A 20,474-nucleotide genomic window follows, 5' to 3' on the forward strand; every position below is an offset into this window, starting at 1 on the left:
TTACGTTAAGCGTTAAGTCTGTTCCATCAGCCTTGGACTTAGTGGGGATTCATTAAACATTCTGGCAGTGGCTGTGTTTGGATCTAGATTTTGGCATTGTGAGTTGTTTTTATGTCTTTCATTTATAAGTCTTTTAATGGGTGTGTGGGTGAGATTGTGGGGTACTACTCATTAGATTACATCTTAACATTTAAATTTCTCTCATTTCTACTTATAGATTGCCTATTAAGTTGTTAGAGGAATATTGTCTTTTATCTTACTTTATCTACAAATGGGATTTTAAATTTAAGTATATGTGGTAATCTTTTTTGTATTAATGTAAGAGAAATTATATTCTTGAATTATTTTTGTATTTCATAGGCTCATGAAGTTTAATATTTTCACTTTTCTGTTTACTTATTTATATATGGTCTACTCCTTCATTCTAGAAATTAAATATTTAAAATTAAAATTGTGATTTTGCATGTATGTATATATTTATTTTGTCTGCATGTATGGCTGTGCACCATGTGTGTACCTGGTGCCCACAATGGCCAGAAGAGGCCATTAGATTTCCTGAAGCTGGTGTTACATATGGTTGTGAGCAATCAAGTAAGTCCTGAGAGTGAAGCCTGGAACTTTTGGAAGAGCAGCTGAAATATCTCCTCAGCTGGTAGGCATGACTTATACACTGGACCAGATAACAACTTTTAAGGAAAGTTGGAGATTTCAGTGTTAGAATGGTTACTTAGCTCTCATTTGAGTCTCAGCCCACTTTAAAAAAAAGATAAGAATTTAGACTCATCATCTAAACTACTGTCCTAGGAACAGATGAAATGTTCCTCTGACCCTCATGTCTGTTCAGTACGATGCCAGCATGGTGCTAATTTCTAGTTTGTTGTTAGTCTAGACTTGCTCAGTTTATAATTCACTGGTAGATGGATGGATAGAGGTCAGTTGTTTTGAGTGAAATGGCAACAGTATGCTATGACAGATACAGAGATGTACTATTTGGCTATTACCTTTCTTAATAAAATTTTTGATGGGGCAAAAATCCATGCACCTTATGGTCTAAATCACTGCTTAGTAGTGTTGATGTTTTTAATAGTATGGTTGCCTTCTGCCTTCCTCATTGAGAGGAGTTGAGGTTCTGTTCATCATCCTGTTTGCTGATTAGTTTTTCTGATGAAAGGAATGCAGGAGAAGCAAAAGAAAGATGGAAAACATTGGAAGAGTTGTAATACATGATCCTCACATCAGTAATATCTATTAGCATTTATCTCATGTGTATATTTAAGAAGATGATTATTGTTAGGTAGTTTAGGTAGTAAGAGAATTTGTGCCTTAGGATATAGTAATAGGGGGATGGTTCTGTGTTGACAATAAGCAGTAAGTTCGAGTAAAAATCTGATAACTAGACTGGAACAATGTTATAGCCCGGGCTTTCTAGAAAACACCAGAATCTTCCACCTTCAGCATCCTTTGCCATCTTCATATCTCCACTCAACCTTTAGTTTTCTGCCCATCTTTTATGTTCAGAATTACCAGGCTTCTCTATAAGTTATTTTTTACTAAGTTGTTTTGATTCTTCCCTATTGTGGACTGTTGACAACAGTTGACAGTAAGGATTGTACCCTGTGGATACATGCTATTAGTAGTAATGACAAAATGTTACAAAAGTGAACTACTAACCTGTATGTTTACTATGAGAGAATGAGCAATATGTGGACATTTGAAATACACATCCCTTTAAAATTCTGTCATGTGAGGTTAGTTGTTCAGTTCCATGGTCCATTTCTATTTTCCCCTCCGTTAAAGTGTCTTATAATGGCATCACCAATCATTCATCAATCTCCTTTCAGCTATGTAACGTCTGCCTGTGTCCACCCTCTGTCAGTCTGTAGGCTTATCATGACATATATACATGGGAAGGAGCGTTACCTCTTCTGGAAGGAGAATAAGCTATAAATATGAACGAGGCTTTAAAAGAGCCTAGGATAAATCACTAAGAAAAATCTGTAGTCAACCATGAGACTATAAAAATCATTGTGAATTATAAATAATGCACCAAGGTTACAGAAATCATTTTATGTGAAAGCGAATGTATATTTTCACTTGCTACAGTAAGGCTCAGTGAATTTAATATTATTGGTTGACTAGATTATATGTGGAATACCATATAGTAGAAATTTGCATAGTAAAAGTTCTGGGAGATAATTGATAATATGGAGCATGATAATATGATGCTTACTAGCTAGTGGAGATTGCATTTAGTCTGCATTGCTGTGAAGTATCAAAATAAATCTCTGTCACTTGCTGATTGTAACTTTATACATACATATATATATATGTGTGTGTGTATATATACACATATATATATATATTTGTGTGTGTATATATGTAAGTCATATATATATACATACATACACATATACATATATATATATATATGCATATATATACACACACACACACATAATAAATTTTTTTCTGGCAAGGTGTATTTTGTATAGTTTGGGTAGCCTACAAACTTACTGTGTAGCCAGCCTCAAATGTGTGATCTTTCTTCCTCACACTCAAAGTTCTGTGCTTGTAGGTGTATGCAGACATACCTGGGTTCCTCTTTCTTACTTCTCTTGGTTAATAGTATGCAGATTTTAAACTCTTTGAAAATCCGAGTCTGTATTAAAAGTTTCAAACCGTCTTCTTTGATTTAAAGTCATTTCCCCACTCAAATTAGTGATGACTTTATGGCACTTAACATATAAAGAACCCAAATGGTTTCCTTAAGCATTTCTTATCTTTCCCCATTGTATCTATTTAACTAATATTTTCTTGGGAAATTAATCATAAATAGATATTTATCACCTCTTAAGCATGTTGCAAAGAGAATAGTCTTTATATTTGTCTTGGATCACAACCATGCCATTCTTTGCTGAAGAAAGTTTTTCTTGTAGTGTAAAACTTTAATAAAAATAGTTATGTGGTAAGTATTAAGTTTATTTGGAAAGCAAGATGATTTCCCCTATTAAAGTACTTTTTTCATGACATTCAGATTGTACAACTTCAGTTAATACAGGTGATACTGCACACGTTTAGGACACAGTATTTTTTCTTAGGTAGCTTCCCAGCTGAGATCAAACTAATTCCTTTTTAACAGCATTGGCATTTCAAAACAATGTATGATTAAGTTCAGAGTTCTATAATTCAGACTGTTTTAAAATGTCAATTTTAAAGACAACCAGAGTAGGCCACTGTTACACTTCTACTGTTACTCACTTATAATCACTGCAAAGTCTCTGAATATTCAGTTTCTAAGAGATTGGGAAATATTGTTTCAAACTGGAATTTTCCCCACACTTAAACAACCATTTTATTTATTTTTTTATTGCATTTTAAGTTCATGTTTTTTTTAGTACTCCCCCCACCCTGCTTTTTTGGGAAGCTGAATGTTATGAAAGATAAAATCCTTGCTTTAGAGCAGAACATATATGTGATATATAGGAAACTGTAATTTTAGTTTCCAAATATGTACCTGTAGAACATTTTTAAATACAGTGAGTTCTGGGCTATGTTGAGAGCTATTCCAGAGCTGAGGAATCTGAAAATTGCAGTGGTAGATACAGAAGTGAGTTGTTTCTCTTGGCTATGGCTGAATTAGTGGTTGTCTGATTAGATAAGTGCTGACTCTCACTTTCCAATTGCATGTGAGATATATAAAATTGGAAGCTCACAAAAATATCAGTGCTATTTTGACTTAAAAACCAGATGATTTATCTATAGTAATAGTGGTGCGTTAAACATTAAAAGTAACAATTTTATGCAGTGTAAAGTAGTTTAGCTGTTAGCTTGGCCCTCATATACCACTTCATAAGCTGCTATTATTTTTAAATTAGAGACTTGAAGATCTGAATAGATTTAGCCTCTGAGAATATTCTTATAGGAAATAAATTATGGGGCTAGTCTGTTTCATTTTCGTCTTTGTCTAAGTCACAATGTCCTTGGGTTATACATCCTATACCCAATTGAGGAACATTCTGTCTTCATCCATGAGCCCTTATTCAAAGAGAGTTTTACCAAAATAAAGTAAATGTAAAGGAAGTGGGCACTATCCCTAGCTCTGCATTGTCTAACTTATGCTTGTGTTAAGTTATGAAAACCGAATTATAGAATCATCACATTTAAATGGCTTACCAGGCTCTACTGCAACCAACAAAATGTAGTTAGAAAAGTTTTTCATTAATGTTTAATGGATTCAGAAGGAAGAATAATTGTACCAAAGCCAACAAGTTAGCTAATAACTATCTACATAGTGTGACACTATGCCCCCCTTAGATCTGATAAAATGTTGCCTTTTGGAGTACAGAATCATAGTTTACATTCATATGGTCAGATCATCAGGCGGGTTTAGAAGGGGGGAGGGCTTCAAATGAGTACAGGATAGGCACCTGTACTTTAGAATCTGTTGGATGTGTCAGAAAACTCAGGTGGTTGTATGAATGATGCTCCACTAGCTCCTCTAAATGGTATAGGCAGTTGTTTTGAACTGAATAGTAGATGTGACTTTCCAAATTCATATAGCTTACATTTGGGCAACAGCTGGTGCTACTGTGAAGCCAGATAGATTAGAGCCCAAGATGAAGCATGTAATAGGTGGTTTGTAGGTCTTAATCAACTCCACCTAGCATATATGTAGCCAGTCGAAGTGCCTAGCTCTTAGAAAACATCCCTTGAATACTGTTTCTACTAATAAATGGAATTACGGTAATAAACCACAGAAAACAGAGAATAGAGATAAGGTCCGAGACAATGGCTGTAATCAGCTGAAGGATAGTACTTTTGGGTGTGTTGTTGCATGATTAGTTGTGTAAGTGAACAGAGAAACAAAATGCCCTAATTCCTTAGAATAGAAGAGCCCCATAGAGTGGCAAGAACTTCTTCATTTGTGTGAGCTCATGACCTAGTATGCTCCCTTGCATACCTTGCATATATGTTGCACAATGAACAGAAATACAGGGAAAGGTTGATATTTTTGTTGGGCCATGAAAGGAGAGTGAATTTGACTTAGATGAAATGAAATTTGTTGTTGTTGTTGTTGTTATTGTGAACTAACTTGATTGGTGAGACAACAACTTGCCAGTCTGATTACAGGCCTGTTTTACCTATTGTAGTGATGATTGATTATTAAGAGGTTGTTTTAAAAGACCAATTCCTGGAAAACTTATATCCCCTCCTCCTTTATTTCCCTCTCTCCCTTCTTTCCTTAATGGAAAACCTGTCCTGATTATATATTTTGTTGGGTAACCCTGGTTTCATAGAAAAAGGTTCCAGACTTGTAGATTTCATCTACACAAAACTATTGTTAGCATCCCTCCCACCCCTACCCCCCCCCCCCCCGCCGCCACACACACTAGACTTTGATGTATGGGAGAGGAGCAGAGGATCTTTTGGCCTCATGATGCTTCTCTACGGAGAGATTCTGTCTGTAGAGTAATCTCCAACTTTGATCCACTGCTATTCTAGTTGCTGTTGTTTGAAAAGGACCTACTTATGGTTTATGTGGCAGCCTAGAGCATGCGTACATGTTCTTCTACATAGAACTTATATTGAGCTGGGCCCTTCTGTCAGTGAATTGCATCTCAAAGCTGTATTGACATTTGTGGGATTGAATCATCAAACACAAAACTCCTCAAGGCTTTTCTCTGGAAGAGAGACCTTACTATTAAAGTGGGTGCATCTCATTGTTCTTGAGCTGTAACCAAAGACTCTGTTAAGGATACCTCTAGTCTAGTATAGACATTTTGTGAAATGGTAGTCATCGAAGAATTATTCTCTTCCCCAGTTTCTGGTTTCGTTGTTGTTTTATATGTTTGTTTGTTTTTAGATCCTCTCTTAACTATATAATCTTGCCCTTACATAACCATGCCAGTACTTTGTCATTTAGGGATTTCTCTAAAACTTGAGTGCTTTGTTTTGTTCTTGGCAGATTAAATCATAATACCAGAAATAGGGATACCAGAAAGACTTCTAATGGGAGCGATAGCGGTAACTCCAACAACATTGCTAAGAACTCAAACTTTGCAAAAACAAACAAACAAACAAACAAGGCAGTGTTATGGGTGTTTTTGTTGAGCAAATACAGAATTTTTCTCAAAATTTTAGAAATGCAAGGGGAGAATTTGAAGTATAATTAGGGACAGTAGGGGTTCTGAGGCTTGTTTTTTTCTTCATAATGTTTACCTGGATTAAGGAATATTTATTTTTCCTGGCCAGATAGTATAATGCAAATATTTTATGAATGTGTGAGTCCTGTAGTTATTTTGTCTGGAGCAAAATCTTTTCATCTCACTATTGCGTCAGCAGTTGTTATACGTGCTTTCTCTTTAGGTGGAGAATTGAGAACTGGAGAGGAAATATTAGAGATAAGGTGAGCATCTAGCCTGGGGCTTAGGATTCTGTTTATCCTATTGCAGAACATAGGCCCTCAGAAATTCTGTGAAGTACACTCCAAAGACATGGTTTTGCTTTCAACTGAGATGACACTATAATTGATCAAATGTATTCTTTTTAAGAATCATAAATTCTTACTGGAGTTTGAGGGGGTGTCATGTTCATTTGTCAACATGTCACTCCAGGGACACAGGTGCAGTGAATTTATAGGGAAGCACCTCATGTTTCTCCCAAGCCACATAAATATGAAACAGAATTGATTGAAAAACTATGGCTTTGGATTATGTCTCAGATGGAGAGCAATTAAGATCTTTCTAGATGGTATTTCCTTGTGATTCTCAGGTTTCCTTTTAGAATAGGTGAAGATCAGGTGTGAGAGGACAGCACAGAATTTGGAGACTTGCAGATTTCTTCTCAGGAAGGAAAACTACAGCATTTCTTCTCTGGCAGAGAGAATATTCCACATTTTAGTCAAGTGCACGATTAACTTTGACATTTGGAAATAGAACTTCTTACAAAAATAAGCATGGTAGTTTTGCATGTTTAATTAAGATGTTTAGTTCTTGTCAAGGCTGGTATCTCCCTCCCCTTGTGAAGGGCAATATATTCTCAACTTCTGAAATTTCAGAGACCTGTACTTAACCTTTAATCGTCATTCCATTTACATGGAAATCTGATTAACAACTTTTAAAGTTCATGAGCTCCTGGTAAATGCAATTAAGACCTTTTTGGGGTTTGTTATTAAGAGCTGGCATTTAAAGAAGACTAAGATCTGGCTACTGTTGCTGTCTTCTCTATAGCAGGATGTCTTAAGCAATTAGCAGAGAACATGAGGTACATGAATTGTAGTGTATTACTTTCACGTTAACATGGTTGGTATTTAAGTAGTTTGCTATCTTTTCCTTCTTTCTGACTTGCTTTCTAGTATAAGCTTATTACAGAGTGGGAGATCGGTACCAAGGCTAATTAGGGGAGGTGCGGTACTCTGCAGAAGCATGAATGCTGGGCACAGCCCCTCTTCTATGTAGCATTCTTAGCTCCTGTTTACAAACATACCATCTCACACTGTTAGGATCACGTTCATCATCCTCCATCGAGTTTATACCATTTCACCACCGGGCACATCATTGGAAAAGTAATTCAAGTATATAAGTGTCGTCAAAACTCATGTATTTTAGATGTTGCTCTTGAGTTATAGGTTTAGGAGGAAAGATTGGTATAGACGCATGTAACTTATTTATAGCCTGAGATATGCGGTGATGCAAACAGGTTAGGAGGCAAGTAACTCAAAGTTGGAAGGGTTAAATTGGCTCCTGTGTTGTCTATGAAGCACAGTTTATTTTTACTCTCCTTAGTAACAAAGTTTGGCTCCCTTTGATGAATGCATGCAATTAACAAGGTACTTTATGTGTGTGGAGGCACTGGTTTTTTGTATTTAGAGATGATAGGCAAAATAATGAGTTCAGATTTAAAAAGAAGCAAAGTAACAATATATTGCATATAACTACTGTCAAAGAATACTGGAACCTTCATATATTTTTATGAAGTATTTGAGTGAAATAGAGTTAGATGAGAAGACAAATCTAAAATAATCAAATTTTACAGCAGAATTATCAGCTCTCCATTTTGGGATCCTAGAGTTTTTTGTATACTATAAACTAATTTAAACCATCAATGTAGCACATTTGATTAACATTTTAATCATCATCAACTTCACTTGTAGCAGGTAAATGAAATAATTTAGTTTTATGCTTTGAATAAACACACAACTTCAGTAGGAATGGAATACAACTGTAACAGACATATTACAGATGGAAAATTTTATATTAAAGGTCTAATCTTGAAAATGTAAGCAAACATGAAGTTTAGAAGTGAGTGATTCCATTTGGATCATAAGTTATAAAGAATTTAAGAGGGATATTTGAGCTTTATGTGGAATTCTGGTAATACAGGGCTTTGGGCAAAGTACCCTCTCACATCAGGTTATATAAGGAGGTTAAATATCTGGTTGTTCATGGTTAAATGCCAGGTCTGAAAAAACACCTGTGGTGGTTGCTGCCAACCCTGGAAGAGTGTGAAGGTACAGAAGAGGTTTTGTGCACAAGGTGGAACCTGACTGGTTTTTACAGGAGTAGAAGGCTATAGCCACCAGTAAGAAATTCCTTAGCAACTTGATTCTGGATGTGCCAACTGAGGTTTTCTTTGTGGACTGCTTAAAGAAGGGGGTCCCTTTATATATCTCTGTACCAAGGTGCTATATCCTTATTGTCTTCAAACTTCATTACCTTCCAGTCTTTAACAGCATTTCTCTCAAACCCCAATAGGCCATTACTAACCATAGTTTCTAGCATTCCGTAGATACAAAGTAAATGTTAATTGAATCTGGGTCTGTGCCTGTTACTTCTGAGATTTCATTTTGAATGAATTATAAGTAATTTTTAATGTGTATCAATAGTCACATGTTACAGATAACCAATATGAAAGAGTCTTAGTAACTAAACTGCTAATTGAAAATGCTGGGTCTTGGGCACTTAATTGAATAAACTGTCTCTAGAGAGCATTTTGGCTCTTTTCCAAGATGCATTAACTCTTTGGGGTCATTAGGGTAGCACTTATCGCACTGAAGCAGAAATTTAATAAATGGTACTCCCGTGATGTGAGTAAATTAATGTACCTGAGAAAGCCTGAAGTTTCACCATGGGTGCTGTAGCTGTACCCCAGGGAGCTCATCTGTGAATGTGGAACACCAATGAGGAGCTGCCCTTTAGATTATATTACTTTCAATTTAGGTAACCTACTAGCAAGCAGCTACACTGCCTATGATGCCAGGTCTCAAATGAAAACTTTGGCTTGAACTCAGAGGGAAGGCTAAAAAACCCATCAAAATAAAACAAAACTAAACAAACAAGACATAAAAGAAAGGAAACAAGCCCCTGTAGGAAAAAGCTGTGGAGAAACTCCAGCTGCTGCATAGGTTTTAACTGGAGTGAGATAGTTGGGTCCATAGTGAAGATAGACAGTAATGTCCTGGAAGGCAGGACTCATGACTTGTCTATTTAGTCATTTTATTGAGATTTAATATCTCAGGTTATCCATCTATACAATGTAAACACATACATATAAAATATGAATAAGTGTGTACATATATGCCTGAAATAGGAACTAGGTAAATAAAAAGTTTTTTAAACATGCAATTTTCTTGAATATTTCATTTCTTCACCATATGCCATATAGAAAAAGGCCGGATTGCCTCTTTTTGGAACACCTTCCATTTGGCTGTGACGGTATTGTTGTGTATTACTAATCTGACTACTGTCCAACATGCCATGCTTACATTTAATAGCAAGATAGATACAGGTAATTGTCATTGTAAGATCAAGGAGAAGTTAAGTAAAAAGATCACTGCACAAGGAACACTGAAAAGAAAATGGAGATAATACCACCTCAAGAAGCCACACATATGGAAAGGTGTCTTTTCCTTGCATGTGTAGTCATATTAATTCTAAGCTTAAAATTTCCATATTTACTTTTAGAAAATTTCCCATATTTACTTTTAGAAAATTTCCCATAGGCAATATACTAAATAAATAAGATTAAAAAATGACTGAGGAGTTCATTGAGGATGATATTACCAGTGTTTAAGCAAATTTTTATGATAATATTTTTATTTAAATTTGAAACAAACTTGTTTTACACGTCAATCCCTATTCCCTTACCCTCTCCTCCTCCCCTGCCCCACCAACCCCCATCCCATCTCCTTTCTGCTCCCCAGGGAGGGCAAGGCCTTCCATGGGGATCTTCAAAGTCTGTCATATCATTTGGAGCAGGGCCCAAGCCCTCCCCCATGTGTCTAGGCTGAGAGAGTATCCCTCTATGTGGAATGGGCTCCCAAAGTCCATTCCTATACTAATAAATACTGACACACTACCAGAGGCCCCATAGACTGCCCAGTCCTCCTAACTGACACCCACATTCAGGGGGTCTGGGTGGGTCCTATGCTGGTTTTCCGGCTATCAGGCTGGGATCCATGAGCTCCCACTTGTTCAGGTCAGCTGTCTCTGTGGCTTTCTCCAGCCTGGTCTTGACCCGTTTGCTCATCACTCCTCCCTCTCTGCAACTGTATTCCTGGAGTTTGGCTCAGTGTTTAGCTGTAGGTATCTCCTGCTTCCATCAGCTACTGGTAAAATGGAAATTTGGATTTATGGGTACGTGCTTAAAGTAGGTATATGCAATTTAGAATATACAGTTCGTTGCCTACCAAGAATTATCATGTAATTTTATAGTTTTAGTAGTTTATTTTACTTTTTGATGCTTGGGATTGAACACAATGCCAGTGTGTGCTGTACTCCATGCTACTAGTTATATTTTACTTTTAGGCATCTGATATTTATGTGAAGATTTTGAATGAGAAGACTTTACTTACCCACTTCAGTCACATTTCAAGCAGTTTATGAATAGGGACTTTTATAGCTGTTCTTTTTTGAGACATTCAAAAATCTACCTTTCCAGATTTTGTTATCAGAAGAAAATGTTACTTGATTTAAAAGCAATTTAGTTTTTAGCTAGTTAATGTGCAGCACAATGTTTATATTTATTTATGCATATACATACATGCACAAACACAATTGGGCAAACTAATGCCATAGCCATTTAGCCTGTGGTTCAGATCATTCCTGTCCCTTTTACATTTTACTTGTCTTACAGATTTGTGTACACTGTGGATTCCTTCTTCGGAGATTGTTCTCAACTCACAATACCTTTGAGTCTATATATTATCATTTTTTTATAACACCTACATTCAATATATGAACAGTATTTTTGTCCCTGTAGTAGAAATACAGAAATATAATGCTTTAAGAACCATATGAATTAAGGGCTAACAGTATTAGGGAATTTTTGGTGACTACTTACTTAACAATGGTGCTTTTGGGGTTCAGAAAAGGGAACAGCTGTCTGAGAGTGTCTGAACAGAACACACTGGCATTACTCTTGTTTATGAGAGCCAGGGTAGTATACACTAGGGTTCTAGAAATGCTAAGGTACATATATACTCCGGGAAATGCTGAAGTATGTAGATTTGATTGTAACACTTGATTGCTGGGAGGGGGAATAAAGTACAGTTGAAAGGAAATATATTTGGAAGCCTGATTGTTGGATGATCTGTCTGTGATGTTTGGAAGTACTGGGATAATAAGGGGAGCAGAGAATTGAGTGAGGAAAACTACTTGGATGAACTAAGCTGTCCTAGGGACAGGGATGGGTATACACATAAAGAGGTTGGACAGACCCTTTAATAGGTGAGAGCATGTGAGACTGCATCAAAAGACAGTTCTTAAGGGCAGGAATTGTGCTTGTTGATGTATCTATCCAATGGGACTGGGCACCACTAAATCTCTTGTTCCCTACATTTTGATCAGTTATATCAGTTATGGCTTTCTGTAATGATCCACATTTGTTTCAAGGACAAATGTCCATGATTAGAGATTAGATCTATACTTGTGGGGAAAAGGGATACATATTTAGAATGTAGTTAGGGATTTTGCTTGTTTAGTAAAGTAGTGGTTGTAGGTTTTCATCTGAGATCCATGACTTACTAGCTCTGTTTAGTTGGCTGGTTCTCATTACCAGCCCCAAGATCACACACACACACACACACACACACACACACACACACACACACACACACACACACACACACACACGTTCTCATTACCAGCCCCAAGATCACACACATACACACACAAACACACAGGTTCTCATTACCAGCCCCAAGATCTCTCTCTCTCTCTCTTTCTCCCTCTCTCTCTCTCACATACACACACACAGAGAATATGAATATACATTTTTATATATACACACATATATACACACAGCTAATATATTGATTCAAGTGCTTATGTTTTTAGATTAGGAATATATATATTGCTATATCATATTAAAATTCATATAGAGATCAAGGGGGTACCTAGTAGATGTTGGAATAATGTGGACCTTGGGAGTCCAATTTTCCCCTACTCCATGTTACAGTGAAAGCCTCAGTGTAGTGGGAAAGTTTCTTATTTGAGGCTTACTAGACTTTTTTATCCGTGGGGAAAAATAAACAAGCACATGTTTTTCCACTGGCAATCCAAGGACACCTGGAGAAATGACCTTATATATGTGTCTCTTGGCATATCCAGGTATTGTCTCTAGTGCCAACAAGACTGCTTTGAATTTGCTCTGAATTCTAAGGTTAGCCTGGCTGTATAAAAGGCTGTCTTTGTGACTGACAAGTATCTTTGTTAATCAAAATTATGCAGTCTAAGTATCATCTTTTTGATTATCCAGAGTTATATTTGTACCCCACAAGTATAAAACACACAAGCAAAGGACTGTGGAAATAACCCTACAGCTGTTCTTACTAGGACACTAAGTAAAGGCACTCAACAGTGTTATGGACAGAAACAACAAGTCATTCATTGTCAATAACCCTACCTACTTTGGTAAATAGGACTCTCCCAAAATGTCTGGTGACTTGGCTTTGCCAAGTAGCTCCCCCAAAATGTCTAGTGGGTAGACTTAGTAAACACCAGTTGTCACTGCTGGACATTACTACAGCATGCTTCAGTGGAGGAAGGAAATGGAAGGGTGAAAATGATTTAATTACATTTTAATTAAACATTATTAAATCAGCCCTGTATTTAAACCCAGAGGCAGCTAAGGGTTAAAAAAAAATCTGTAAAAATGAAAAGGCAACAGTAGGAATAGCTGTTTGTATCTGAAAATGATTTACGTTTTAGCAAAGTTGATTTTGTCAGTGAAATATGACTGTACTAGTAATGTCAAACATACGCTCATACACATGAGAATATAATTTGTGAGAGACTTCAGCAGTAAACCATATTATAGCAAAGGAAACAATAGATACGTAGGCTACTTTTAAAACTTTGGAACCTAAAGGCAAAAACGAATTAAAGATTATAGATATCACATAATGACCAAAGGTAAATTTTGTTGAGAAGATGGAAGAAGGGTCTGTTTGTAGATAGAGATAACTAGGGGAGAGAAATAGCCCAAGGAACAGAGCTGCAAGGCAATAATTCAGGGGTGTTACTGGTATGGAGAAAAAGAACACCAATCTTAAGATACCTGAGTTTGGGGATGTCTGATAGTTATACCTCCTTGATCAGTGATTTGTCATGCAGGCCAGTTATTGAATCCTGGGACATTAAGGGTCTTACAAGAATTACTTGGTTTAGTGTAGCTTTGTTTTAGCAGGAGACATTCTCTATTACATTGGTATTAAGGGCAAATCCTGATTGACATAGTGAGTTGGTAAAAAACCTTCCTATGCTTGCATCACTTTAAATTATTTTTGAGTTTTCTCTCTTTCTTTTGATCACAGATAGCTGAGTATCTTACTAACAGTTATCTTAACCCACAGCACGATCAAGTTCCTCACTTGAGCTGTTCATAGAGATTCAATCCAGTGTCTTCCTGATAATGATAGTTGAGTGATGTTTATCAGAAGTGAGTTTTTGTTACTATCTTATTTTATGGACTTGCTGGATAATATCCAGTGGTCTCATAGGAAAAGCATTTTCCCTTTCTGCTAGAATATTTTATAGTCTTCCTGTACAATTTTTATCATGAGAAGCTATTACTACCTGTAGGGCTGTTCTTACAAAAAACTTGAATGTGCAGCACTGTGGAGCATCCTGGCCCAGAACACACGGTTTGGAGTCGTTCAAATTAGGTTGAAATTGGGCCATTTGAAATTTTACTTCTTTAAGTACAAAATAGAAATCCAGATTCATAGATTTGAGACTTTAAAGAATGATAATGTTTAAAAAATGGTGGTGCACGCCTTTAATCTCAGGACATGGGAGGCAGAGGCATGTGGATTCAAGGCCAGCTTGGTATACGAAGCTACACAGAGAAACCCTGTTTCAAAAAAACAAACCAAACCAACCAACCAACCAACCAACCAACCAAACAAACAAACAAAAAATTTCTGATGTTTAAGTATTGAGTAGTTTGTATTTATTTATGGAAGAGGTTTAATCACTTTTAGTCTTACTACATAAGGTCCATAGGCTTCAGAAATGCTTTTTTGATGATGATATTTAAAATAGAGTTTAATGTTCAGTGAGTGAGTCAATAGTCAGATGAGACCTTGAGTCTCAGAAAAACAATTCCTTGAGCTCATGAGCAGTTTTTCTATGCTAGAATTGAAAATTAAGTTTAACTGCTTTAGCTTTATTAGGTATTCTTAGGAACTATTGTGCTTTCTGTTCCAAATCAATCTGTCTGTCTGTCTGTCTATCTATCTATCTATCTATCTATCTATCTATCTATCTATCTATCTATCTATCATTTTTGAGGCAGGGTTTCTCTGTGTAACAGCACTGGCTGTCCTGGAACTAGCTTTGTAGACCAGGCTGGTCTCAAGCTCACAGAAATCTACCTGTCTCTGCTTACCAAGTACTAACTACCACTGCCTGGCTAACAAATTTGTATTTTTAAATTCAGTTTAGAATTCAGTTAGCCATAGTTGATGTAGCACAGGCTCCAATCTGTGTGGCTCTCCAGTGAATTTTATAAGGAGTACCTGTTGGAAGTGTTGATCACAAAACCAGTTGCTCTTTTCCTCTTTCAGAAATGCATAGCTGTCCTAGTGAGTTTCTGAAGTTTGGGATCTTCTCCCTTCTTACCCACTTTATAGGCCTTCCTTGATGAGCTTGCTGGCATGCTTGTCTATAGTGCTGGCATTGTGAAGGGTCAATTGTGGACTCTGGCATTAGTCCACCAGGGACTACTTTACAGCTCATGAACCTCTCTGGACCTCACAACCTAATATATTTAATTGATTAGTACCTTGTCTAGAGCACAGTAAGCTCTTAGTAAATATGAGGCCATTGCGGTTTATGCTGCTGTTCTTTGGAATAATGAGGATTAAATGCTGAGTAAAGAGGAATTTTGACTAATTCACTCAGCATGCTACCTGGCATGTTGCAATGCTTACAATGTCCTGTTTCTTGTAAATTGCTAACAAGTATAAGATTTTATAGCTGTAATAAAGCTTTCCTTACATATCTGACTAGAAGAATTAATATCTGTTAATATATTCTGAAAGTCTGGGATGGGGTTTTAGAATTATATTTGTGTAATAGCACATGTGTAAATTCAACTGCTCATCTAATTGTACAGATGCTGTTGACTGAGTACTTGGATATGAAAAACACACGGACTGCATCAGAACCATCAGCTCAACTAAGCTATGCCAGCACTGGACGAGAGTTCGCAGCCTTTTTTGCCAAGAAGAAACCACAAAGGCCAAAGAATTCCCTTTTCAAGTAAGTATCAGGATATCACAGAGAGAGGATAGATAGCAAGCTGTGAATAGTCAGCTTCTATATCATCTACAGACATACATTTTCTAGCAGAAGCTGCCTTGAAGCAGTTTGTAGGAAATGAACATATCCTGTTTTGTTTCCTGTTGCCTTCTGTCAGGTAGAGTGGCTGTTTTGGAATGACTGTTGAACTATATAACTCTGAGTTTATCTTTTAAACTTGTTTCTGGAGAGTTTCATACAAAATTAAGGAAAGTGAAAAGTCCCAGGTGTTTCTGGAGAATTTTATAGGAAATGAAATATGTCATCCCTGAAAAATCCCAAGTGCAATAAATAATTGTTAATAAAGTTATGCAGCTCTCCCTAGCTAAGCAGTACTGGGCCTTATGTGGTTTGGTCCTTAATAAAGCAGCCATCCCCAAGTCCTAACTTTTTCCTCAGTTACCATATTAGTGAACTCTATCTACCATGCTGTGTGTTCAGAGTATGTGTTTCTTGGTAACAAGAATTAGCATGTACAAGTTAGGACTGATGTTGATAATGCTAATGGATGGTGCTGATGGGATGCTTTCTATGTACAGATGCTACACACGAAGTGAGCTTATCAAATGGTTCCGACTAAGCAGTTTCATTTGATAGTAACACAGTTTCAGCAACTGTAGCAGCAGTGCCATGTCTTTGTTCCTTACTTAGTGGTATACATATAAACGTCCTCACAAACAAGAGCTAATATACGAGAGGAATGAAGTAAGCGATGTGAAGTCGCCGCTAGCAAGTGGTAGTGAGGACACAAACAAGAAGGCTGTCACTCTTGAGTTCAGTCCTTGTGGACAATGAAAAGCCGCAACTCACTGTAAATCACTGTAGCCTCTAGAGGCAGCATTTTTTTGTTTTCTTTTGCAGAGATAGATGCTCAAAAAAGGACATTAAAAATAACACTCGGACTGTACTTGCCAAGGGCCAGTGTGCTTGTGGCCTGAGTTTAACCATATCCATATTCTGTCCACATACCTGAATTTGAGTGATGAACTCAAAACACCATTTTATTTGGATAAAGGAAAACAAATGAAAAGAAACAAGCATATTCTACATATTTTATTTATTTCATATTTTACATAGTTTTTAAACTTTTGAAATTTGATTAATCTTTGAACTTGATTATGAACCATAAACATAACTTCAAAAGGCATAAAGTATAGACCTATATTATATGCATACGTGTGTATGTATGAATGTGTGTGTGTGTATGGATTTGTGTGTGTGTGTATGGATATGTGTGTGTATTTGTGTTATGTATGTGTGTATGAATGTGGTGTGTGTGGATGTGTGTGTATGAATGTGTGTGTATATGTGTTATGTATGTGTGTGTAAATGTGTAAGGAGTAACATTTTCCCCCAGCCTGGCTGGTCTTGTCTCGCTGCTGTGCCAGCCCCAATTAACACACCGAGACTCTGTATTTGATATAATGCTGTTGGCCAGGTACTAGTTTCTTATAGGCTAGCTCTGTCCTAAGTATTAACCCATTTCTGTTAAATATAAGTACTTCCACATGCCCTAATCTTACCGGGAAATGGGCAGGCATCTCATCTTCCCAGTCTCTCCATGCTGACTCCTCCTTCCTACTTCCTCTCTCCTCCTTGTCTCCTAGTTCCTCCTATCTTGCTTTCCTGTTGGCCAACAGTGCTTTATTCATTAACCAGTGTGAGAAACATATTTACAGAATGACATAAATGTGTGTGTGTATGAATGTGTGTGGTGTGTGTGTGTTTGTGTGTATGTATGAATGTGTGTGGTGTGTGTATGAATATTTGTGTGTGTATATATGAATGTGTGGTGTGTGTATGAATATTTGTGTGTGTATGCATGAATGTGTGTGGTGTGTCTGTGTGATGTGATGTGTGTGTGTGTGTGTGTGTGTGTGTGTGTGTGTGTGTGTGTGTGTGTACCACCTCCCCATGCTAAAGTCATTTCAGTGCCTTTCTTTCTTTTTGGCCTTGAACTCTTGTTTTGGGTGTATATTGTGTTAGTTTTCTTATGCCATTCAACCTGTTTCTTTCTCTTCCCCTTCCCAGTCCCTCCTTCTTTGAAAGCTACATTTACTCTTTGCTCTATATACCTTTTCTTTTTGCGATAAACAATACCAAAAGCAAATTTGGGAGGAAGGGGATTATTTGGCTTCAACTCCACATTAGTTCATTATTGAGGAAGTTAGGGTAGAAAATGAAGCCGGAACTATGGAAGAACAGGACAACACTGCTTACTGATTTCTTCTCTCCTTCTGGGTTCCTTACACAACTTTTTAATACAGTGCAGGCCTACTTGGCTAGGCATGGTAACACCCACAGTGGGCTTGACCCTCTTACTAATTAGCATTCAAGAAAATGTGCCAAATGCCCATATTTGATCAAGGCTCTTCCCAGGTTTATGTCTTATTGACAATAACATTCTGTCTGCCCAGGTTTATGTCTTATTGATAATGAAAAGTAACCAGTATACTCTTCCTATCTTACTGCAGAAAGCAGGCTTCAGGGTTTTAACATGTCATACTCTTAACCGTCACTGTCTTCAGCCTCAGACCATACAAACACATTCAGTCTTTTAGCATTGGCTAAATTGTGGTATAGGGGTGGAAGGGTGGGAGTGGGTGGGTGGAAAATCCCCTAATTGTAAGAAATGAAAAAGTTAATGTAAATAATTGTTTTACATTTATTATTGTTGGTTAGTAATAAAACTCCTCCTTGTGCCAGAACTGGACAGTTATACACATCTGCTCACTTTTAGAGTGCTTCCACTGTCAATTAGCCATACAGGCCCAAGTAGGTGTCACTTCTGAGCATGCCTCAGTGCCTTTGGCTATAAAATAAGGAGGTGAAACTGAAGAATCTCTCAAGCCTCTTTTAGTATAGAATTATCTCAGTCTGTGACTTGTTGTGAGCATAAAGAGAATTCATGAATAGCAAGTCTATCAAGTCATAAAGGACTCAGATTGTGGAGAGCTGTAATCTGTTTCTAGCGAATCTGTGAAGGACTTTATTACCCTCCTTAATTGCCCTTAGCCAAGGTTAATTGTGTTTAAGTTCCCTCTTACTGTACATCGCATGCTTCTTTATTCTTTGCTTGAGAGTTTGTTTTTTCCTTTGCCATTTTGGATCAATAGCTGTCAGCATGCTTTTTGGAGGTCAGTGGCTTCTTTTCTGCACTTGACTGGCAGGTGGCACTTTTTAAGTACTGTACACTTTGCCTTCCTTCCGGCTCTTTGTGCTTCTCAGTTCCTGGTAGGGTGTAGAAAGTGGATGAAGGAAACGAAGTGTTTCCTTCACAGGCTGATACTCGTCTTGGTATTCATCTTCCTTGTAAGGAGTGGATAAGAGAGATATGATTAAGAAAACGATGCTCCTTTCTTGTTGCCAGTCACTGAGCCCCTGGACCCTGTTGCTCTCTCCCTATGTTATTGACCCTTTAGTGGCTAAATTCTTAGAAGGATTCTTTCTTTTGTCAGCTTCTTATCCTGGCTTTGAAAGTCTAAGATTTAAAAAAGAATCTGTTACTCATCAAAGGATTTGCTATTTGATATAGTCCTAATTTTATTTCATTTTATTCTTACCTGTAAGCTGTTCTTTATGACTAATTTGCTTTGTGTTCCTTATTTTAGCTTTTATAGACCTCTTCTTTTCCACAAGTTTGTTTCCCATCTTTGAATAATTCCTGCAAAATATTTTATATGGTGCAATTGGCTGGCCAAAAACTAGCAGCCATTTGGAAACAGTCTTTTTAGAATATTTAGAAAGAGATCAATAATGCCTTGCTTTTTTTTATCATTTTAAAATTTATTTTACATATCAACCACAATTTCCCTTCCCTCAATTCCTCTTACTTCCTCCCCTCACCACTTCCTGCCCCCCCCACCTCCTCTGTCTCCACTTAGATGGGGTAAGGCCTCCCATGGGAGTCAAGAAAGCATAGCGCACGAAAGGCCTGCTATTTTGATGTCACTGATCATTTGTAGAATATCCCATGCACTCGTCTTTTAACTCAGAACTTGAGGAAGAGAACTGCTCTGAGGAGCCAGTATGTCTGCTGAGGCAGCCGGTACTCAATGATGGCTTTTGATTTGGATAATAGCATAATAAGAATGACTTTTTAGGATGTACTTGTAGCTGTGTATCTAGGTATTCTGGCAACAATGACAACAATGATGGTAATGATGGTCTGAATGTAAAAGGAAGTTGAGATAGTTCAGGATTATTCTTTGTGACATGGGCAGTGAGGACAAGGGTTAAATGCTACTGTAGAGGAACAGTAGCAGGAATATTGCTAATAAACAAAGGATTGGGTAGCTGTCTCTGGTTTTTTTCATGGTGTAGCCAAAAAAAAAAAAGAGCCATAATTATAATTACTATACACCAGGAAATGTTTTGCCTACCAGAATACAATAGAATAGATGGTTTTGGGAATACACAGTTAGATGCCATTTATGTGGTTTAACCATGTGGTACTGTGTGTTGCACTGTAGGTTTGAATCATCCTCCCATGCTATCAGCATGAGTGCCTATCTGCGAGAACAGAGAAGGGAACTCTATAGTCGGAGTGGGGAACTTCAAGGTAAGTGATTGGACTTCTCTAGAAAAGTCAATGTGTGTAGCATGTGAGTTTGTGTTCTACATTCACACAATTCTTCTTAGGTAATAAATTTTAACAGATTGGTAATCCCG

The 20,474-nt window shown here is 37.2% G+C and overlaps 1 protein-coding gene across 1 annotated transcript in view; it reads left to right on the top strand.

Annotated features, from left to right (window-relative positions):
* Positions 1–20,474, top strand: part of Exoc4 (exocyst complex component 4) — a 651,801-nt gene that overhangs the window by 157,225 nt on the left and 474,102 nt on the right. The window contains exons 8-9 of the mRNA XM_051175863.1: positions 15,619–15,764; positions 20,276–20,364. Of these exons, the coding sequence (XP_051031820.1) occupies positions 15,619–15,764; positions 20,276–20,364 (235 nt within the window). The remainder of the gene's footprint in view (positions 1–15,618; positions 15,765–20,275; positions 20,365–20,474) is intronic.

This window comes from Phodopus roborovskii, unplaced genomic scaffold (assembly GCF_943737965.1).
Source record: "Phodopus roborovskii unplaced genomic scaffold, PHOROB, whole genome shotgun sequence".
In the NCBI taxonomy this organism is placed as follows: Eukaryota; Metazoa; Chordata; class Mammalia; order Rodentia; family Cricetidae; genus Phodopus; species Phodopus roborovskii.